The 22,662-nt window shown below is 44.9% G+C and overlaps 1 protein-coding gene across 3 annotated transcripts in view; it reads right to left on the bottom strand.

Annotated features, from left to right (window-relative positions):
- Nucleotides 1-22,662, bottom strand: part of LOC144788733 (membrane-spanning 4-domains subfamily A member 4A-like) — a 202,561-nt gene that overhangs the window by 81,349 nt on the left and 98,550 nt on the right. For all 3 annotated transcript variants that reach the window (XM_078665348.1, XM_078665349.1, XM_078665350.1), the window contains one exon: nucleotides 1,830-1,886. In XM_078665348.1, the coding sequence (XP_078521474.1) occupies nucleotides 1,830-1,886 (57 nt within the window). The remainder of the gene's footprint in view (nucleotides 1-1,829; nucleotides 1,887-22,662) is intronic.

The raw sequence follows: 22,662 nt of genomic DNA, 5'->3' as shown, positions 1-22,662 counted from the left end.
GTGTTGCATCCGCAGCTGTTGCTGTCACATCATCGGGGAAGCGTGTTGCCACCGCAAGGGTTGCCGTGGCATCACCGGAGAAGCGTGTCTCCGTTGCCGTTGTTTGGCGTCGCATCCCCGGAGAGGCGTGTCGCCACCACAAGGGTCGCCGTCGCATCACCGGAGAAGCGTGTCGCTGGGCCTGTTGCGGCATTGAAGTTACAGAGTACGCCGCACGGCCGCCGGGCGTGCACGCATCGCCTTCACGTCATCGCATCAAAGACGCCATCTTGTCCCATCGCACCGGATCGTCGCATCGCATTGAGGGGCCAGCTTGTCGCATCGCAATTGGTACGCACCACGAGATCGACACATCACCTTCTCTTCGGTAAGGAACAGACGCATTGCCTACTTTTTGCAAGCACTGAGGAACAGACACATCACCTCCCCCGAAGCAAGGAACTGATGCATCGTTCTTCCTACAAACCTTTTGTTTAATTTGCGTGAAGCATCCAAAGGTACTTTTGAGAAACGTGTCCCATTTACCATCATCTTTGAGCTACGGTATTTCTACCATCTTAAAGTCATTTTCTTAATACTATATTGTGGATTTTTGTCGTTTGGGTCTTGTGTTAAGTTTATATAAAGAATACTTATTTTTATAAAATCTGTGTTTTGTCCATCTGTAGAGTTTTCACTGTATTACTGTATGTTTATACACTACCTCTGAGAGGATGTATGACGTTGCAACGCATACTTTTACAACGCATACCTTTACAACGCTTTTTTTACAACGCGACATCCATTACAACGCATTCCATTACGTCACATGCCATTACAACACATTTTTAAAAACTACCTTTACAACGCATTCTATTACAACGCATACTACCTTTACCACGCATACCATTACAACACATACCATTACATTGCATGTATGGTAAGTATTGGATAGTGTAGGGGTAAAATTACTATTCTAACTCCAGGGGGGTGCAACAGTAGGGTAAGTGTTGGATAGTGTAGGGGTAAAAATTACTATTCTAACTCCAGGGGATGCAACAGTAGGGTAAGTGTTGGATAGTGTAGGGGTAAAAATTACTATTCTAACTCCAGGGGGTGCAACAGTAGGGTAAATGTTGGATACTGTAAGGGTACTATGTGTTGTGATGGTATGCGTTGTAGTGTCATGTGTTGTAATGGTTGCGTTGTAATGGCATGCGATGTAATGGATCTTGCGTTGTAAAAGTGTTGTTGTAATGGTAGTGCGTTGTAAAAGTTGCGTTGTAAAGGTTGTTTCCCCTCTGAGAATAGCCTTCCTTCTTGTGCCAAGCTACCACAGGGTTGAGCAGGTGTAATTTGGGAATGTACCCCCCTTACCCTGACTAGAAGCAAGGGTACATATTTGGACAAAGGTGCAAGCCATTGCCAACTAGAAACCCCCAGTTCTAACATTGGTGGCAGCGGTGGGATTCGAACCCACGCCTCTGAAGAGACTAATGAGTATTCTTTATACCCCCCATATATATCAAGTGCAGTGTATCATGCAGCACTTGAAATACGGTGGACGATATATCCACCAGTTATGATGGAGTATCCTATCAGCTAAACTCTAAATAGGGTCCAAAATATCTTCTGTGGGAAAGTACATTTTTTCAAATGAAAATACTGAAGTGCTGCATAGAGATGGCGGTTACATTCTTTTGTGAATGCAAATTCAACAACAAACCTTTGCCTCTAAGAGACTTGCAAATGGCTAGAGAATTATTTCCCATGTTTGCAAAATGCCCATGTGGAACCAGGGAATTCTTCATCTTTGCTAAGGGCAAGTTCTAGTATGTATTTTAACTCACCAGGCTCCGGGTGCCATGTCTCTCTGCAGCAACAGACAATGCTCCAGAAATTATATACTAGGAAGAAGAGAAAATAATTAGAATTGATTATCCACAATCATGTATCATCGAGTACATTGCAACAAAGCATATATAAGAAATGGAAACTAATGCCAACTTCTCTACAACTAGTTTCTACTTATTTGTTCTCTGGTGAGGAGTTGCAGCATAAGAGCCCAGAATAAGAGCCTCTTAGATTGATTAATTAGGTCTTCAGAAAATCTACAACATTTGTATGATCTTCATGAATCCAGTGTGATCAATAATAATAACATTATATTAAGGTAAAATATGAAAAATAATTATTTTGTCACCCTCCCTCTATATAATGATTAACATAAACATCTGTTATTTAACTCCAGGACACCATCCAGGGTAAACATGCTCTATAAAAATACATGTTATGTTATGTTTTGCAATGCTATTTGATGTTATTATATCTTATCTTATCTTAAGTATTAAAAAGCAATTTCATAAATTCATAATTTATCTTGCAGCAAAGTGTTTTTTCAAAGTAGATCACACTACCTTATTGACTTCAATAAAATACATTAAAAATGATATCCATGGCAGTGATTATTTTGCTGGTAGCATTGGATTGATAGTTTGCCATTTGTAGGATTGATAGTCCAGAGTATTGGAGCCAAGCATGTGGCTTTAGTTTACCAGTCATACATGACCAGAGATCCTTATGTTTCATCTTTCCAGTGTTTTTAAACAAGTAGTCTGGAATGCCATATGGTTAGTCTTTCCATATTGGATGTGGGCCACTATGCAAAATGAAATTCAGTCCAGAATTATGTACTAGCATGTCCCCATTCATGAATTACGTTCATCCCCACTCACATTGCTGCCACCTCATGTGCGCAATAACATACCCAGAGAGACGGTGCTACCCTTGAGGTTGCCTTGCCTCCTTAGTAAATGTGAGAAATTAGGTTACTGGTTGACTAGGGTGTGAGTCCTGGTCAAGAAGCAACCACAAATCGTGTCAGGTAAGGCACAAGCAAACCCCAAATTAACTTGAGCTCTACCCCTTGGTAGCTCGGCACAGAGCAATCAGTCTTAACTTAGAGGCAATGTGTAAAGTATTTGTGCAACACTTCAAACAGTGGAATGGAGGAACCACCACACCAAAAGATCCCACACCAGTTTAGGAAAATAGAGCACAATATAATACATAAAACAAGACCAAAATGTCCAAAATCCAATCAATAGAACAGGAGTTATGAATTTGTAAAGATGTAAGTGTAAAATAGAGCATGAAGGCACAAAGAGCCAAATGTGGTCATCTAGTCATGCTGGACCAGGTCAAAGTCAAAGGCTGACCACGATGGAGCGTGAGTCGGATACAGTCCCAGATTAGTGCCACTGAAGGTGTATCTTCTCAGGTTGTGTGCCAAGAATCCCATTAGCATTGGAGAGGGATGTGAGGAGCAAGGAGAGCAATGCAGGAGGCTGATGGCGAGTCTCAAAGAGAAGGCTGGGTGTTGCGGATGGGCAGGCTCATGCTTTGAGTTGGCAATCCCCTGCGGGTGTTTGATGCTGCTGTGCGAAGACAGGCTGGCAGTGGCTCACACTTGTGTTCAGTGTGAGCAGCGCAGTCTCGGAACGAACAAGCCTGTTTGCGGTTGCAAAAAACCTAAAAGTTTGATTTGAGCTCGCTGAGCCACCCCCAGGGTCCAGGACCTGAGGCGCACCCCTTGGGGGTCAGGGACTCGCTGCAGCTATTTGGGGAGCTTTATGCCCCTGAGGCTCAGATCAGGAGGCCAGCAGTCTAGCCCTAAGAGTTACTCTGAAGTCTTGGCTTCAAGATTAATTTGCAGGTCCAGTTCTTCTTCACCAGGCAAGAGGGCATCAGTCAGCAGGTTAGCACACCTGGGCAGCAGTTCATTTTAGAGAAGCAGTCCAGCAAAGTGGCAGTCCTTGTAGCAGCACAGATGTGTACTGAAGAGGTAGCGTCAGAGGTCCTACTTTTATACCCTCGTGCCCTGGTTCTGGTAGGTGGGATAAGCTTCGAAACAGTGGCTTTGAAGATCATGGACTTCCCTTCCTCCCCTGTCCTGGCTCCACGTTGGCAGTAGTGACAATGTGGGTTTGTTATGCTCCTTGTGCAAAAGCATAGCACAGCCTATTCAGGGGTAATTGGGGCTGTGCTCAACCCTGTACCCATCCTGCCAGTAGATGGCCCACTTAGGCAAACCTAGATTCTTTGTGTATGCTACAGAAGCTGACGGAAGCCGGATCCTCCCCTTGTGATGAGGACATACATGTGACGACAGAGAGCAGTGAGCAGTCAGCGGTTGTGAGCGGCTGTGATCTGCCAAGAGCCAAGCCGCACCGAGCCGGGTGCCAGGTTGGGGGTGAGAGAGCAGGGGAGAAGACAAAACTTTTTATGTACCCCTTGCAAAGTCGAAACCTCATAACAATAATATGTATTAACCGTCTGGAGCATGATAATTAATCAACCAAAAGCATACACAGAATAAAGTTACATGTGGGAAAAACTAACTTGCTAATTTGCAAAAACGAATGTACTAATAATTTGAAGAAGTCATACTAATATATTACAATAATATTTTTTAATAAATAAAGGTGTGTATTTGTGCTTTTATGTGTATTTGTGTGGCAAAACGAATCCATTTGGTAAGTAAATGACACATATGTGTTGCTTTGGCTAGGTAACCTCTAACAGGGAAAAATTAGAATGGCAGGAGGTAAACAGAAGGGCTAAAATTCTAAATCTAACGTCTGTTGTCTTTGTTTTCATATTAGTTCCCATTGAGACCCGTGTGGCCTAGTTTGAATATGGCTGATTATGCGAGACTCCGAGAAGTATGGCTCTGCGCATGCGCGACTGTGCCAGAGATGCTTGAAGGGCCTGTGCTCGGGTTAGAGATGTCAAGGTCAGCTTGGCCTAGGACACTGGGGTTGTGCCAAAGGATGCTTGAATTTCGACGCCTGGGAAACGTGAGTGCTGTAACTAATTGATGTATAAAAGATACAAGGACAGGATGACAGATTTCAAAATGGACAATTTTGATCATTTGGGAATATACAAGGATGACATAGCGAAAATGTAAACCAGTTTGGACAAGGAGAACATGAGGTGTTCTTCACCACCCCTCTTATGGACCAATGAAAAATGATAATGAACCCTTAAGTTTCAATTTTGAGTTAGATAGTTAGGGAAAAAGGGTATAAAAGAGCCTGCACGAGAGAAAGGGTGTGTTGGTTCTGTGAATTTTATTGCGCACCACGACATGCTGTTGGACTGAACGAAATTTGGTGCGGAAAGACTTTGAAACTTTTTGGACTTTAAATTTTGATGAGGCAAAGAATTGAATGCAGAGTCCTAATGGAAGGTAGACATCGAGGAGGTTAGAAAGACAGTCAGCTTGGGAACCTGTTTTGGTGTAATTCTGTCAACTTCTTTGGCAGACTGGTAATATAATTTCTAAATTTCTATTTCTTGATATACTGAAAAATGCTAAGGTTTTGATTTAAAAATTGTATTTCTGTTTCTGACTAAAATGTAGATACATGTTTTCTATATAAATATATGAGTCCATGTTTTCATTTTAATAAAAGTCATGACAAGTTAGAAAATAAAATAATAATGGGAATATTTTAATTGAGCTGGTCTTAATTGCCATCAACTAACTTCTACTAGCTGGTCCAACAACCAAAACAGTGGGGTGCCTTGATGTTATTTCCAAAAACTCTAGGGGAGGAGAAGTTACTTATAGATAGAGATCTATGTGTGTCTCCGGATGGAGGACCGGGAGAACTGTATTAGGAAGAATTAAAAAACGTATCTCTTCCCCCGGGATAGTTAGTGAGGGACGCTACGGGTTTGGAAATCTGTGCAGTTGCACCGCAGCGTGGGGACACACAGGCCGAGTGTAACAATGTGCTGTATAAATGTGCCTATTATTATTATTATTATTATTTTGTATAAATTTAAATTTTAGGATAATAGGGTGCTCCGCTGTCCAGCAGCTCGCCTTCCGTTTTCACTGATCTTGGGAGCAGTGTAGTGTGTGAATGTGTGACTCGCGGTGCTATGGGCCCCACCAATGAGTAAAATAAGTCAGGTACTGCGTTAAGTGGGATGAGTTGGGAGGGTTGTTTGAGAGCCGCTCTGGATCACGGGCTACATACCGTACGCGGGCTGCACAGCTGGACAGCTTACTTGTCCATAGATCCTTCAGAGGAAGTCAGCAGGAAGAAAGCGGCTAGCAGTCGAGGCGGGAAGACAGAGGAACTACACGGGCTCGTACGAGCCGCCCGGCATATCTTTTACAGCTTGCTCCACACCGGTGAGTCCAGAGAGCACGACGACACATAACGGGTGAGGCTAGAGGCCAGAGCAACATAAACCTCACGGCTGTGAGGAAGCAGCCAGCATTAGGCTGGTGCGGCTTGCACACCACTAAGAGTTCCCCCCAGTCCAGCGCAGCTCCCGCTCAGTCCCTCCTTTCCACTTTCGGCACTCTCATGCTTGCCTCAGCACCTCACAGGAGCACGAGTAATCCAGCAAATAAATCAAAAAGTGTTGTATTCAATGCTTCAGCAGCAGGGAACTTCGCCCACCCAATCTGTCAGGCCACCCAACCTTGACCAGCCCCATCCCTTCGACCTGGGGGCGGATGAACAATGAGAGTGATGAAGTCTTGCTGAGACAACTGTCCCACCCAGCTTCAAGTTTAGTCAGACGGATCTCGCCTACTCTACCTTTTACCCAGCCTCCTTCCCACTATCTTTCATCTTTCAGTCTACCAGGGAAAGGGGTCAGCCCTGAGCAGCACCCCCTACAAACAGTGGTACAGGGAGAATCGGACTAAGAGACAGTGGGCTGGACTCAGCCACCTTTAATCCCTCAGGCCAGTTGGTGGCCGACCACTGGCGACATAGGCACTAAGACCCGGGTGTGAGTGAGGCAGTAGTGGCTACCGTTCACCAAGAATGAGCCCTGGGCTCCACAGAAGCTGGGTACAGCTTGCAAATGGCCTGGTGAGCTCCCCTTTGCTCTGGTGAACCTGCAAAACAGACGTATGCGCACAGGCGACACCAAGAAGGAACTGCAAAGAACAGCTAGGACATCCCGACATCAGTCAAATTGGTACAAGAAACAACCAAACAAATAAATAAAAGATGAAGAACCTGAAGAACAACCAGTGAATTGTGACTCAAACAGATTGACTATTTAATACGACAGCAGGAAAATGTGATAGGGGAAGATTAGGAAACAACCGGCACAAAAAACTTTAAAACAAAAGCAAATGCCAGAAATTGCCAAAATCCTCCAGGCATGCATGTCAAAAGCACCTCAAACCCCCGGTGCAACACTAATATAACCAATACATTCATTTTTTGGGTCAATTAATCCTAGTGGGAAATTCACCTTCTTGAAGGATCCAACTGCAGCCATCCATGCAACATCAGATAAAATTTCAAACCTCCCAAAACCTCTAATGCCACAAAAGCTTGGTACCTCACTGGATGAGGACGCAATTTTCAGTGTAGTGTTGAAAATTAGTACGTTTTGGTGAACATTATCTGCGCCATCTTGCCTCTTCCCCTGATGCCACACTTTTGTCGTGCGCGCCCGCCATTTTTTTAGATGCCCCGATCAGAACGAACCCTTTTGCATGCTGCTGGCCCCTGACATAGCCCTTCGCCTTCACTAAGCCTGCACGCTGACCACCCCCTGCTTGCACCTGCCTTGAGTCATAAACCCCTCTTCGGCGCTGCTCTGCCCCAGGCCCTCATCCTGTTCCCAGCGCGACACCTCCCTGCTTCCCTTTCATGATCTCCGGCCCTTAGATGCAAACCCCCTTTTTCCCTGTGTGCCCGTTTTGTCTTCCCCGTTCCCAGGCCGACACCCAGCTCTGCCGATACCATTCCTTGCCCCTCCCCGTACAATAGAAAGCTTCCCCCCATCAAAGGATCCCCGGGTTGATCAAAGCCCCCACTCCATGAGATCCGATCAAACCCCCCACATTCCGTGAATCGGCGGAATATCCAGCTGCGTGATACTCATCACCTGTTGTGACTAGGGTGGGGACTTCAACTGTAAATGTGTGTGGGAACGGGCCCAAAGGGGATTTCCGGGAATGTCTTTTCCATACATCAAAGCTTTAACATGAATGTGTAATCTACAATAAAGTCGTAAAACAGTGTATAAGAGGCCAGGCCTCGGAAATGTATCTAGAGCACCTCAGAACGATACCTTCTGTCCGTTTCGTTGTGCTCTCCTCCGGAGAGAATAAAAACCTTGTTTCCTGCTTTCCAGTCTCCAGCGCCTGCCTCTTCATTGATTAATTAACTAGAGGGTCACAGAGGCAATACCGCCGGGCAAATATCGATTGTCCCCGACCCGACTCAGGTTTTAACAATTGGCGTCCCAAGCGTGGGGCCCATCAGCGACTCGTGGATCCAGTGGGAGAGGTCCCGACGACAGAGTGAACGACTGCAACGATCGGGAGAGCTCTTGCCCAATAGACCCTCGTCTGGCAGCCGATCATCCGAACTTCACTAGTTCCGAACAGACCTCTCTCGAGTGATCTACGGTCCTGACTGGGGACCATCAGGAGTGCCGTGAGAAATACGAGAAAAAGAGGACGATCGGGCGCTGGATTCGGAAGACAAGAAACTGTCCACATGGTCCGGGTAAGGTCGTGTAATCACGACAAGTTGCGAAATAATTGCTTGATTGTTTGATTGTTTAAAAATACTAGTATTGCTCTTTATTTATTTGGAGATTCACTGTCTACAAACGGAGAAACAACGGGCTCTCTCTTTGCAAGCAGTGGAGGATAGGTAGGGCAGCAGCCGTGCTTATTTTTTTCTCCCCCACTCAATAATTACTTGAAACTGAACTGTTGTTCGCAAAACTATTGTTCCCTGGAGATTCCCTGTCTGCAAACAGGGAAGAGACCACCCTTTTTGCAGATAGTGAAAAGGGTAGGTAACACAGATCTTTGCGGACCTACTCATTCTCCCCATTGTTATTTATTGGTCTTTTTGTTATTTTTGATCCATGAGGTATTCACTGCCTGCAAACAACGTTGAATAGAAATATTCTGTCCAGTCTTTGCACCTAGTGATAAGATAGGCAGTGCTGACTTTTTAGTCCCTCGTTACGAGCCGTCATGTCTGTCTTCTCCCCACTGATTAATAGCCTGTTTAGCCCGGACCGTGTATTAGAGGTGGACCATATAGCTCCACTAGAAGGCACCCCTAATAAGGACATGTTCATAAACTATGGATTAGTCACCATAGCCTATAATAAATTGTGGCACAGGTATACCGAAGAGAGTCAAGACAAACAGTGGCCACTGGCAGGATCCTTTGACCTTGATAAAATAGAAACGTTAGAAATAGCCCTTCGAAATAATAAGACAACGCCAATTATGCTCGACAGTCTCGGTATGTGGCGCAGAGAGGCTATGCAACGACAGAGAAAAGACGAGGACAAACCAAGTAGAGAAATATACCGACAGGACAACCCCAGGACATCGCTACCCACAACTTATCCCCCGACACTATGCAAAAGACGACCAGACTTAGGGCCAGACCAATGCGCTTTTTGTAGGTATGTCGGACACTGGAAAGCCCAATGCCCGACTCTACTGAGCGTGAGTAAAGGCAAAGGGCCGACAGGAACGACAGACCGGCAGTACGGGAAAAAGCGCGAGACAAAGAAGAACCCGACTTACATAGACAGACCAGACAGAACCACCACGTTTGATTATGCCCGATGGCACAGATTTCGCCAGGACAATTTCAGCGGCATGCTCAAGTTCTCCTAGGTCGGGCAACGTCAAGACGGGAACCCAGCCTCGTTTCAAATTCACAGACGGAAAGAGATAATTATGACCAATAACTGTTTTATATTCGTCTTGGGTCTTTGTATGTCGTACTTGTACTGTCCCCCGTCTGAGTTTGTGTGTATGTAATGTACAAATCTGCGTCATCCCTCTACACGTGTTTCCGTGTTACTCAACCTCTGTTAGCAGAAACTTAGCATAAAAGCAACCTGGAAAGAAAGAAACGGTAAAACAAAATCCGTAGACCATTAATGAACTTGAACTTTTAATTTAACACAACAAACAAGGAATAATAACGGTAAACTGTAGAAAATGAAAGTCAAACAGAGTATTCGCCCCCCCCCATTCTGGAACCTTCCAAAGTAGGGCAGGGTTACGGCTACGCCCAACCAACGGCAACCCATATAAGGCGGGCCCGGCCGCCAACTCTTGGTCAGGAAATCTTAACGTATGGGGGAGCCGGAGGAGAGGCAGGAGCCAGCAGCCGGGGCAGTTGTAGGTAGTCCCGCCACATGTCTCCTCAGCCAGCCGCAACGGGCCTGGATAGACTTAAGTAGTCCCGCCACATGTCCAGAGAAGAACGAGGCACCTCTTCCTTTTCTCTTCCGTAACAGCCGCAGCAGCTCTGGACGGCACGTACCTCCACAACAATTTGTCCAAGTTGGGCTGGGAGGGAGAGGCGACGCGGACGAGCCTCTCCCACCTCCACCGATAGGAGGTCTCCCAGCCCCCGGCCCGACGCCGAACACCCCCAGTCAGGCGATGGTGCCAATACTTCCACAGCACCGAACACACCATGGTGGCACCCCAGTACTTGCGCAGCACCGAACGTGCAATGGTGGCCATATTTTCGGAACACCGAACCTGCAATGACTGCACTGATACTCGTGCCGCGCCGAATGCGTGCCACAGGTGGCCATACTCCCACAGCACTGAGCACAGGACTTGGGAAACACCGGATGTGGAGAGACCTTCATGCGGGGCGATGAAAAGGAGCGGCATGGAGTGCACCGGGAGAAGGAGACGATGCGAACGAGTCTCCCTCGCCCCCCCCCAGGTGGGGGCATCACAGCTGCACCCCAGCTGAACGTCCCGCTTTCACACAACAGGGACCTCTTCCTTTCACTCCGAAGGATCTCTCCCACTCTTGCAAACTCGACGAGAGTGGCCCCTGTAGGGCCTCAAAATGGCGTCTGGGTCCGCTGGAAGGCGGGCCCCGGCCACTAGAGTAACTTTGACCAGCAATATAACTCGAACATTTGCCCCCTGGAGCACGAGCCCCCATCTCCGACAGCATCTCCGCAGCCTTGAAGATCCTACAAAGGTCCCCGGCGGAACCTTCGGCCTTTGCAGGCTTCCGGTAAGGGACGGCTGCCTTGATCGCCAACGAAACAAACATGACATTGCCACTCCTCTGTTAGCATGAATTCTAGAACTGCCGAAAGGGACTCTGGTCCAAACTGCCAGTAATGGGAAACATTTCCCCCTGATGCTGCTTCCGGACTGAGCCGGCCCCGCCCAAAATGGCGCTGGTATCAATCGGAACTTACGAACACCTCGTGGTGTTCCTTCGCACTAATATAAACTTGATGTTCTGAGATTTTATATGATCCTTCGTACACTTGGCTAGAAAAGACAAGGAGAACTCACTCGACGAACAGTATGAAAGGATCCCCGTTACAAATGTTGATTACAAATGTACAATGTATTATATTTTTATAACTGATGTAAACCTCATTTACGACGCACACGTACGGTATGCATATAGGAAATCTGATTACAACTATTATGATTATGCTTCTAAATTATGAAAATAAATGCCCCCGAACCCCCAGCCAATTAATAGACGTTTTAGTTTCTTGCAAATGAATGAGTAAAACTTTATTGCTGCAAACGACACCCCCCACTGTACGCACTTTAGCCATTGCCACGACCGGCCAAATACGACCGCACCCTCATAATCCTCATGCTGAAATGATTTTGCAAAATAAAGTTTTTGAAACTATGGACGGGTATTGCATGCTTTATTTTAAAAATGTGGGATCGGTGGGAAAGTTCTTTTCTGTGCACCCTACTCTGCTCTCTCTTTAAGGTTAAAGGAAGATGGTTGCCCAGCCCTGGAGGACGGATCGGATCGACAACACGACACTCCGCCTTAAAAGTACGCGACTGACTCATGAACTCTCGCGTAGAGGAAGACCTTGACTTCCAAGGATGGGTAAAACGAACGGTGTAAATGAGGGAATGTAAAAGGAGGGTGAAATGAAATAATGTAAATGTGATAAAGTACAACGTTCCAAAGTATCAGGGAACGGAGCTGACCCAAGAACCGAAGAACCTTAGAACGCCACAGCGTTGAAAGAGGTTTAAGGATCCCGATAGTGAGATACATCCTTTGACTAGATACCTCGCACTAAGCACCTCTGGTTTCCTTTTTTCGTTTCCCCGCACACGACCTATATGGACACACTACCCCCCCCCCCCTCGACACCAGAAACCATATCCCCGGGGACCCTGCCCCGAGGAGGAAAGACGAGTAAGAGGTAAGTAAAGGACTTATGAATCCATGTATTTGAATATGCGCGAATGCTGTCTCCCCCACCCCCCTTTTTCCTCCCTCTGCAGGTTACATCAGAGATTACAGCCGAGGTGTGGCGAAGATCTGAAGCCTTGCCATGTCTAATACACGAAGCGGACTAGCGCCGCAAGGTGGTGTCTAAGCACGCCTGCAAACTACTCACGTATCGAACAAACCCGGAAAATTAGCACAACCTGATAAAAAGTGATCACCCTTAAACCAGACCGGACGAATGAACCCATGTCACGTATGATGCGAAACTATGAGGGAATGTGTGTGTGTGACTGAGGCGTCGACCCAACTGGTCGAAGGACCGAGAATGCGAGAAGTGCGACAAAATGGTACCTCCTTTCTTCTTTCCTTTTTCTCAAGGCACGTCCCCTCTACCCTGTCTAATGCTCAAACTGCATGATTACAAGATTCTAACGCAGACCCGTGAATGCCCTTTACTGTGTAATGCACTAAATAGCCTTTCTTGAATACACCGCCACCCTCTCTGTTGCACATGTACTATTTAGCCTGCCGTTGCACTCTCTCTCTCTCTCTCTCTCTCTCTCTCTCTCTCTCTCTCCTCTCTCTCTCTCTCTCTCTCTCTCTCTCTCTCTCTCTCTCTCTCTCTCTCTCTCTCTCTCTCTCTCTCTCCCTCTATTTTTGCACTCCCACTCTTCCGAGTGATTAGCCCCGAAATTGGCAGACTGCCACCCCTAGCACACCACCTAATTGGCTTCAAATACCGTCAGTATTTGCACAAAAACTTGTCTTTAATACAATCACCCTGAGGCCGCGTCATTACCTCTCCTTTTCCGCTAGAAGTCAATGAACCGAGGTTGGGCCGTAAGGGAAAGGACAGGTAAGACGACAGAGGTTCCCTAATCTGACCCGAAATAAGGGAACTACATGTCAACGGCTCCTATGGTATAAAACAAGGACCTCAGAATACGCGACCCTCCCCTCCCCGAATTGTCGCAATACCCAAACCGGAAAAATGATCACCCCTGTTACCTCCCCTGTATCAGCCGCCCAAAAACTGGAATTATGAAACTACCCCTCATTTCCGGTTGTGAGAGATGGGTCGATTTATGCCCTTACCACAAGTTTCCTATGTCCCTGGTTGTTCCCCATAAAACCCCTGTCCTTCCTAATTAAGTAATCGGGCTGTAAAAGGTTACGTAGGATCCAGAGTGATGTTTTACAAGGTTAACAGACTAGTCCAAGGTAAAGAAATCATCGAAATGAACCCCGTAGTAGTTGAAAGGCAGGATGCATCGATAGAAAGAAAATGTTTAGCCATGTTCGTCTCTCAGCAAAATACCTGTGTAGTACCATGTTGACGACTCACAGTACCCTTTGTAAATGTAAACTCTAAAGAACGGCATATCTTTGCCAGGTTCGTCTCACGAAGGTGGGTCACCATCAGATGAACTGTCGTGACTGTAATAAATAATTGTAAAGGAAAGTCATAGTAAATCCAACAGGCCCGTCACCGGTCATTCATATGCCAGTTGTGAACACTAATATAACGGGCATTTTTCATTCTTTGCCTGGAGCTGGGAGAGAAATAGACTTTTTGATTATCTTCATCTGCAAATTCTCTAAAGACTGTCTTTTCAAACTTGTTTAAGGGTACTGCTGTTGGAGGAGAGAAGGACCGGATGTGGGAGCACGAGGCCTGACTGCAGACTAAGGAACACCTGCGACATTAGCCAAGGCGAGACCACGACAGAAAAGAGCTGCAGGACGAGGCACTGTTTTCGACAACATGAGAAGAGAGGGTCGACCTGATGCCCCTGCTCGATGTCCAGTGTTGGTCGACAAGTCCCCGCTCTCTGAATTCGGTCACACGCCCGCCTATTTGAAGTCTCTCGTTTCCCTAGTTTGTTCCTAATTTGGCCTTGCTCCATCCCCCTTTTCCTCTGACCTACCCTATGGACTGTTTTGTACGCTCTTCTTCCATCTGAACTTTCTGACAATCACCTCAAAGGACACAGGGTGATAAGGACCTTTCCGACCAAAAACGCGAGGAAAGGGTCGTGCCCTGCAACGCAGAACTTAGAACAGAGCTGGACTTGTAGCTCCACCGCCGGTGCTCAACAGCGCCAACGAAAGGCAACAAAGAATGATGAGAACTCGTTAAACTTCGAACATTTGACATCCCCAATCGCCGTTTCTGCTAGACCTCATTTCTCTCCCAGCCGCCATTGTATTGATCATGCTCCAATCCGAACCTGATATATATGTAATAACCTGCCAGTATGAAATATGCTTGCTGCTCTCGCTACAGAATCGTTTTTGTATTGCATTCCTATGACTTTCCTGCTAAACAAATTGATCAAAGTTTATCAAATAGGCCCACCTCCTAAAAACTAGAAATGTTAAAATGTATTGTTTACGACTCTTTTCATCTAGGGTTCCTACCGTTTTCTTTCTCATGCCCACCACCATAGAACCGAGTAGAAAATGAACCAGCAAGATGTCTTGAATATGTTAAAGGGAGGACTGTTGAAAATTAGTACGTTTTGGTGAACATTATCTGCGCCATCTTGCCTCTTCCCCTGATGCCACACTTTTGTCGTGCGCGCCCGCCATTTTTTTAGATGCCCCGATCAGAACGAACCCTTTTGCATGCTGCTGGCCCCTGACATAGCCCTTCGCCTTCACTAAGCCTGCACGCTGACCACCCCCTGCTTGCACCTGCCTTGAGTCATAAACCCCTCTTCGGCGCTGCTCTGCCCCAGGCCCTCATCCTGTTCCCAGCGCGACACCTCCCTGCTTCCCTTTCATGATCTCCGGCCCTTAGATGCAAACCCCCTTTTTCCCTGTGTGCCCGTTTTGTCTTCCCCGTTCCCAGGCCGACACCCAGCTCTGCCGATACCATTCCTTGCCCCTCCCCGTACAATAGAAAGCTTCCCCCCATCAAAGGATCCCCGGGTTGATCAAAGCCCCCACTCCATGAGATCCGATCAAACCCCCCACATTCCGTGAATCGGCGGAATATCCAGCTGCGTGATACTCATCACCTGTTGTGACTAGGGTGGGGACTTCAACTGTAAATGTGTGTGGGAACGGGCCCAAAGGGGATTTCCGGGAATGTCTTTTCCATACATCAAAGCTTTAACATGAATGTGTAATCTACAATAAAGTCGTAAAACAGTGTATAAGAGGCCAGGCCTCGGAAATGTATCTAGAGCACCTCAGAACGATACCTTCTGTCCGTTTCGTTGTGCTCTCCTCCGGAGAGAATAAAAACCTTGTTTCCTGCTTTCCAGTCTCCAGCGCCTGCCTCTTCATTGATTAATTAACTAGAGGGTCACAGAGGCAATACCGCCGGGCAAATATCGATTGTCCCCGACCCGACTCAGGTTTTAACAGTAGAGCAGAGTCCAACAGCAACTGAAAGGAATCCAAATCACACCACAAATCCGAACTTAATGGCAATTGACGTCCACCAGGAGGATGCAAAAATGAACCACATTTGCAACAAAATGATAGTCAACTACGCCCATTCCACTCCAAGGACAGAAATAGTGAAAGACAACTCCCAGGAAGTCATCCATAATGTGGAAAAACTTAGGGGAATATTATCAAGCAGGGCATTAAAGATTTTCGCAGTTTTAGCGGCAGAAATCTAAAGCTGCGATAATGGGATTGATAATATGGCCTCGTGGATTCCAATAGAAACCCATGTTCTGGTGTGAACATGGGCTTCTATTGGAATTCTCCAGGGCAAGCCCATTATCACTGCTTTAGCTGCAGTTTTCTGCGCTAAAACAGGGATAATTTTAACGCCCTGCTTGATAATATGCCCCCAAATGATCCCTGGCTTGAATCGATCTCAATGACAAACAATGTGGATTTAGTGCAGGCAATGGAAATCATCCCGAAGAACCCAGTTAACCCGCAAACCAATATTTTGTTGACAAACCGATCAGAAACCAGGCAACAAACAATATTAGAAATATCAAGTTCCCTTGAACGGACAAACAGTTAAGACATGGATCCAACATACAAAAATAAAATAAACAACAAACAGCAAAGTAAACTGGTCCAAACACAGTGCCATGATGGTATGTTGAACAGAGCCTAGCTCACAAAGGAGATAAACGACTTAAGGCAATCGATTTCCATCCAACAGTTGAAGGAAAAGAATGACAAACCAGACATATATGGAAGACCTTTTTATACCTGCATATTACTCTAATAAACACTTTGCAAACCTCAATCAGTGTTCTTAACATGCAGTCAGACAAACTCGACATCCAGATCAATTTGATGAACATCACTGCTGCACATATCTCTGGCATAAACTCAAAACTCGACACACTGACGGGATTAATAACTTTAAAAAACAACACCCCCACTTCTATGCCAGCAACTTACTGTACATGTGGTCCAATAGTTGATAAACTAAGTGAACCCTATCTTAATGAGCATATTGAAAGAGGGCAAACAGACCAACCAGACACCAGTGTCACATAGTACAGTGAAGAATGAGTCATTAAATGGGAAAAAAACAACAAAACCCTTAGATTCATCAAAAACTCAAAATAACAACACCCTGGCGACTGGTACACTAATGTAAGCACAAGAAAATAATGATAAAGTATCCACTACAGAACCCTTATCGCCTCCGTCTAACATCCCAGTTGACACAAACCGAGTCTTAACTGAGCAATCAACAAATTGCCAAAACGATCAAACCAATACATTAGTCCTCTTTCAAACAAAAAGAAAGCGGAAATGTGCCAGGAAGGCCAGAAAGCACCAACAGTGCAATAAAAGGACAGGACAGATCAACAGGCGAACAGAATCTATCCAATGTTTGACCACAAGGCCAAAAAAAAAAAAATCCCATCACTCCTGTGATAAATCAAGACAAGGAAGAAAAAATAAAATACGCCGAGTATCCCACGATGTTGGACTCACCAGACTCCTCATCCGTAGAACCTATGGGAACAAATGGCCCAAACAAAACAAATGAGATGTGCTTGAGTAGATGGCCCTGGACAAAGACAACTCAACTGAAAACAATGAAGCCCACAGATAGTACAACATGGCCCACCATGAGCAATAAAAACATAACCAGGGACAACAAGAATAAAAACTACTTAGGCCCGGTAAACTCGTACCAACAAATGGCCAAGTACACAAAAGACTAACAATTTGCTCACAAAAGACCGGCGATAGGCTTACCAACTCCTGATGTAAGTACCAACCCACACAGAGTAGGACGGGAAGTCATACTCCAGAGATGTTTCCAACCAAATAGAGAACAGAACGAGAGGATGCTGGTAAAGGTGAGCTTACATCACAGTTTCACAAAGTGTCAAGAGCCAAATCAACAATCTGAATATCAAGCCCCCCGCTCGCTTCCCGCACCACAGTCAAGAACCAATGAGCTAACAAAAAATCTAACCAATCAGATTCTATTAATACCACAATATATATCACGAGGGCCACAAGACTATCTAAACAGAGGAAATGTCCTGAATGTAATGGCAGCTATCCCAATGTTAAACCATCTATCCTCGACTGATCTGTAAGCAATTGAGTTCATCAATGAGAGGGTTAACAACCGAAACAAAATAACACTCTCAACCTGAAAGACCGTAAAGATCTTCTCACCAATCCTAAAAGCACCTCCGCCGTTTGAGGCTTGGGGTATAACACTGTTAAAGCCCACAAAGCAACACCAGCCTTTACCCCTGCTACACCTGCACAATACTAGGCTTGACAATTTCAGCGTAACCCCAGTACACTCAGTAGTACAAAGTGCAAGAGGTAAACAGGGAGATAAGGATTCCAAGTCAAGTCAAGAATGGGTTATTCGACAACTTAATGCCATATAAGTGATCATGTCAAACAGCGGTACATTTCATAAACACAATCTAAAAAAGCCAAAGTTTAAAAAAGCATTCCTGATATCAACCCTGAGACCAAGACCTAAAATACATACAATACAGAGACGTTGTATAAAATGTAAGCTGCAAATAAGCAGAGTCAATCAAATATAGTAGTCCCCGTTTTTACCTCTTCCATGCACATGACGGCTCCCGGCCGTCATGAGTCACGGTGGGCATGTACTCATGAGGCCCGAGGTTGGAATGTCTAGCACTGCGGCGGAATAACCGCCACAGTGAAGAGGTTGACATTCCTAATATCCACCAGAAGACCGGGCCTAGAGTGCAATACAGAACAAAAACATTATATAAATTGCAAGGTGCAAAAGAGCAAGCTCAATCAAATACAGATGGTCCCCGTTTATGACATTCCTGACATCAACCGGAAGACCAAGGTCAAATGTATAATAAGGTACAAAAACATTTTATAAAGTGCAGGGTGCAAAGGAGCAACTCAGTCAAATACAAAAAGTCCCTGTTGATGGCATTCCTGATATCATGCCAGGTAACCGAGATCTAGAGCACATACAGTGCAAAGGCATTGTATAAAGTGCAAGGAGCAAAGGAGGAAACTCAGTCAAGTATTATAGTCCCCGTTTATGACACATAGTGGCCCTGGAAATAAAAACATGTACAAAAAACATAATGACAGTTAAAAAAAATAACTTTTTTGTGCACCTAATTGCTCTTGTTAAAAATGTGCAGCCCCAAAACAGACCATGGGGGAAGATAACATTTGAAAGTACAGTAAAGCAGGTCGGACTTGGGAAAAATGACAATCTCTGAGTAGTGGTAGTATAAAATTCTCACGTAATGAAATGTAGTAGTCTCAAATTAAAATAAAATGAAGGGTATCCTGTTCACAGAAATTGTCACAAGGACAAGATTTTAAAATGCCAGGTTTTGAAAAGCCTTCAATCAATCAATCAATCAATCATAGCATTTATATAGCGCACTACTCACCCGGAGGGTCTCAAGGCACTGGGGGGGGGGGGGGGTCCGCTACTGCTCGAACAGCCAGGTCTTGAGCTACAACAGGCTAGTATACTCAAAGAGAGTTCCCAATTTTGGTTTGTAGTTATTAGTCCTTTCCTCTCCGAAACTCCTAACTCCAACACTGAGAGCCCGATAAACAGAACTAACTTAAGATAAAATCCTAAACTTACTACCATTTTCGTATTCACAGAAGGCACTTACTCATTTTGGTATTCACAGAAGGCACTTACTCATTATGGTATTCACAGAAGTTAGGAGTCCGAACTTTAGGACTCATAAATGCCTTCTGTGAATACTGAAAGTCTTAAAATTAGGATTTTTCTCAATTTAGTAGTAGTAAAGGTAGGACTCCTAACTTTAGGACTCCCTAATGCCTTCTGTGAATACCGAAAGTCTTAAAATTAGGATTTTTCTCAACTTTACTACTACTAAATCCAAATTTTAAGACCATCCAATTCTCAACTGATATGACTCAAGTGGACAGAAATTAGTGACAGACCTAGAACCTCTAGGGATGAGAGTTCTAAATGGGAGATCTCAACAGGACAGACCCCCAATCTGCGCATTTCACGTCTCCAATGCCAGCTCCATAATAGATTAAACAATCCTCACCCTGGCGCTGCTTGCCCAAACATAGGAATTTTCAATCAAATACACCACCGAAGGCGACCATTTGTGCCAATATCTCAAATTGACAACTTCCTTTCCAAGACACACGATAGTACCACCTCAGGCAGGGTCAATAACAACTATTAACCTCAAACGCTTAAGATAGACAAGCAAGTCACTCCCTAAAATAGCCTTGAGGGAAAAAGAACTGATAACAATTCATAACCCACAGGAGGGCTCGCTGGTAGAAGCCAGGGCTACCTTCCTAGCAACCCTACTAAAGGAAGCCACGACAACAAAACTGCATAGAAGCGGGAAGGGCAGTCAATACAAAATCCTGGGTAGAACTGCCAGGAGCTTAAGAAAAGATCTAAGAGGTAAGATCAGAACCACCGTACCCAAAGCCACATGGGAACAAATAAAACAAACTCAAGAAGCAGTACAAAAAACTAATCTGAGAAGACAAAGAACCCAATTAGACAACTTTTGGTCCAAGCTTCTATTCAACGCTAAACAATCAAATGCAGGGAGCCTTCTGGGAGCTAGTAAATGGTCTCACAAGATCTCCAAAAGTAATAAATGTCACCTGCGCAACTGAGTTAGCCTGTACACATCACTTAATCTCCACATTTTCCATAGCAATCGAGAAAAGAGCTGCAGTTCTGTAAACACCTAATTACTCACATGTCAAGGACCACAATACAACAACACAGTCAATGCCAACAAACCTAACTGCACATACATTATCCACAATATCAGTTGGCTTAACAAATCAGACCAGCCTAGTACACGCAACAGTTATGACACCCAAAGAATTAGGAAGTATTCCGAAGAGCACAATGGTAACATAGCAATCACCAACTCAATACTAAGAAGAAAAAATATCCAAGCTCATAAGCACGGGCAGACCAGATGGGGCACCAGGCCCAAACGGTATACCTCAAGCAATCTACAAACTGGATCCTAATTCTTGGGCTGTCCCATTGTCCTGCCTGTTTCATGAGGTCGGTAGTGCAAATCGTCTTCCTGAGAGTTGGAGAGGCTCAATAATTAACCCAGTGCACAAAGGAGGGGATTGATCAGACCCAGTCAATTATCGAATGATCTCCCTAATAGACTCAGAAGCAAAATACCACGCTTCACTGATTCTCACCTGGTCAATTATCAACCAGTCTGCATTCCGCAGGGGCGCCAGCACTACCACAAATATCCTCGCACTAGGCCTAAAAGAGTCTACACCAGCAAAAAAATCTGTATCTCTGTTTCATAGATTTTAAAGCGACATTTGACCGAGTTAACAGAGGCCTTTTAATGCACAAACTGAAGCAGTGTGGTCTCCTAGAACCAATACGCCATATTGCAACTCTACACAGACACGTGGATGCAAGTTAATATAGCAGACGGAAAGAGACTTACCAGGAAAATTTGCACGAATGCGGGATTAAAACAAGACTGCATTTTAGCTCCACACCCGTTCAACCTTTTTATGCCTGATCTCTCGCCAATGCTAGATGAGGTAAATTTACACCCGCTATGCCTGGGCACACTGCCTATCACACACCTATCTTATGCTGACGATATAATGCTACTAAGTCACACAAGAATAGGCCTGTAAAGGGCAATCAACGAACTGGGGCATTCCGCTAAGGCAAACATGCTAGAAATAAATACAACAAAAACAAAAGATATGATTATAAATCACCATGCACAGAAACAACCACCATTCAAAAATCAGTAATACAAAACTGGAGTGGTCAGCAGCTACCAATACCTATGTGTACACATGGATAACCAACTAACCTTTTTAAACACACAATGAGACCTAATGAAAAAAGAAAATGGACTAATATTTGCCTTCTTTTCAATTGCAAAGAGCTTAAAAAGTCCATTGTTTACTTCACTACTAGCAGTTATTAAAGTGAAACTTCTGCCAACTGTGGCCTAAGCTAGTGAAATCCAGCATTGTAAAGACGTGGTGATCCGGCATAGCCTTCAAACCCGGACATACAAAACAGTATTTTCCCTACCGCGCAACTCCTCACAGGCACAGGTCCAAATGGAGATTAGGCTGCAGCAGCAGTACCTACATAGAAGATATTTAAAAATATAAACCTGGTACAAAATTTGGTCCAACTAACAAAATCCAATCAGTAAAGTGCTCTGGAGGGCACTAGACGATGACCCCCAGTCTGCTTACACCAAGTATATACAATCATCCTTGAAGCTCGCAAACACTACAGATCTTTGCCAACTGAATTTAAGACTCTCTTCCTTTCAAAATGTACTGAAGAAAGCAACAATAAAGCACTCGCTAATGGAAAATAAAAACAGATTAAGCAAGCGAGCCTTTGCAAGGATGGTCCTGCAACCGTACACCAAACTGCAACCAGCAACATACTTGGGTCTGACTTACTTCCCCTATTTAAAAACAAAGCTTCTAGCAATAGGTTTTGGATCATTACCATCTAACGCAGATTAAGCAAGTTGGCAATAAAAGGGCCCAAAGTCATGTAGACTTTGTGGAGCGCCAAATCAGGACTTCACCCACCTACTATGCATCTACCCATTTCTAAATCCACACTGTCACTTACTACTGAAAAAACTATTCAACACAAGGGGCATTCATACCTGTAGACCTGCAATGTTAAAATGTCTCGACCTGAACGACCAACAGTTTACCTGTAATTTAGTTAAGTTCCTAATCCTGTCCAAGAAATTACTAAAACACTGATGAAGGGGAAAAGCACAATAGCACCTTCGAGATTATGTATGACAAAACTGACTACCTACCTCTTCCCTCCATTTTATTGCATTATTGCGAATCACAATTTTTAAAAAGTATACTTTAATTGTGGAATTATTGCATTGATGCAAATCAA

Source organism: Lissotriton helveticus, chromosome 1_1, assembly GCF_964261635.1.
Source record: "Lissotriton helveticus chromosome 1_1, aLisHel1.1, whole genome shotgun sequence".
In the NCBI taxonomy this organism is placed as follows: Eukaryota; Metazoa; Chordata; class Amphibia; order Caudata; family Salamandridae; genus Lissotriton; species Lissotriton helveticus.
Note: the sequence above shows the minus strand (reverse complement) of the source record. Positions and strands in the feature narration are given on the sequence as shown.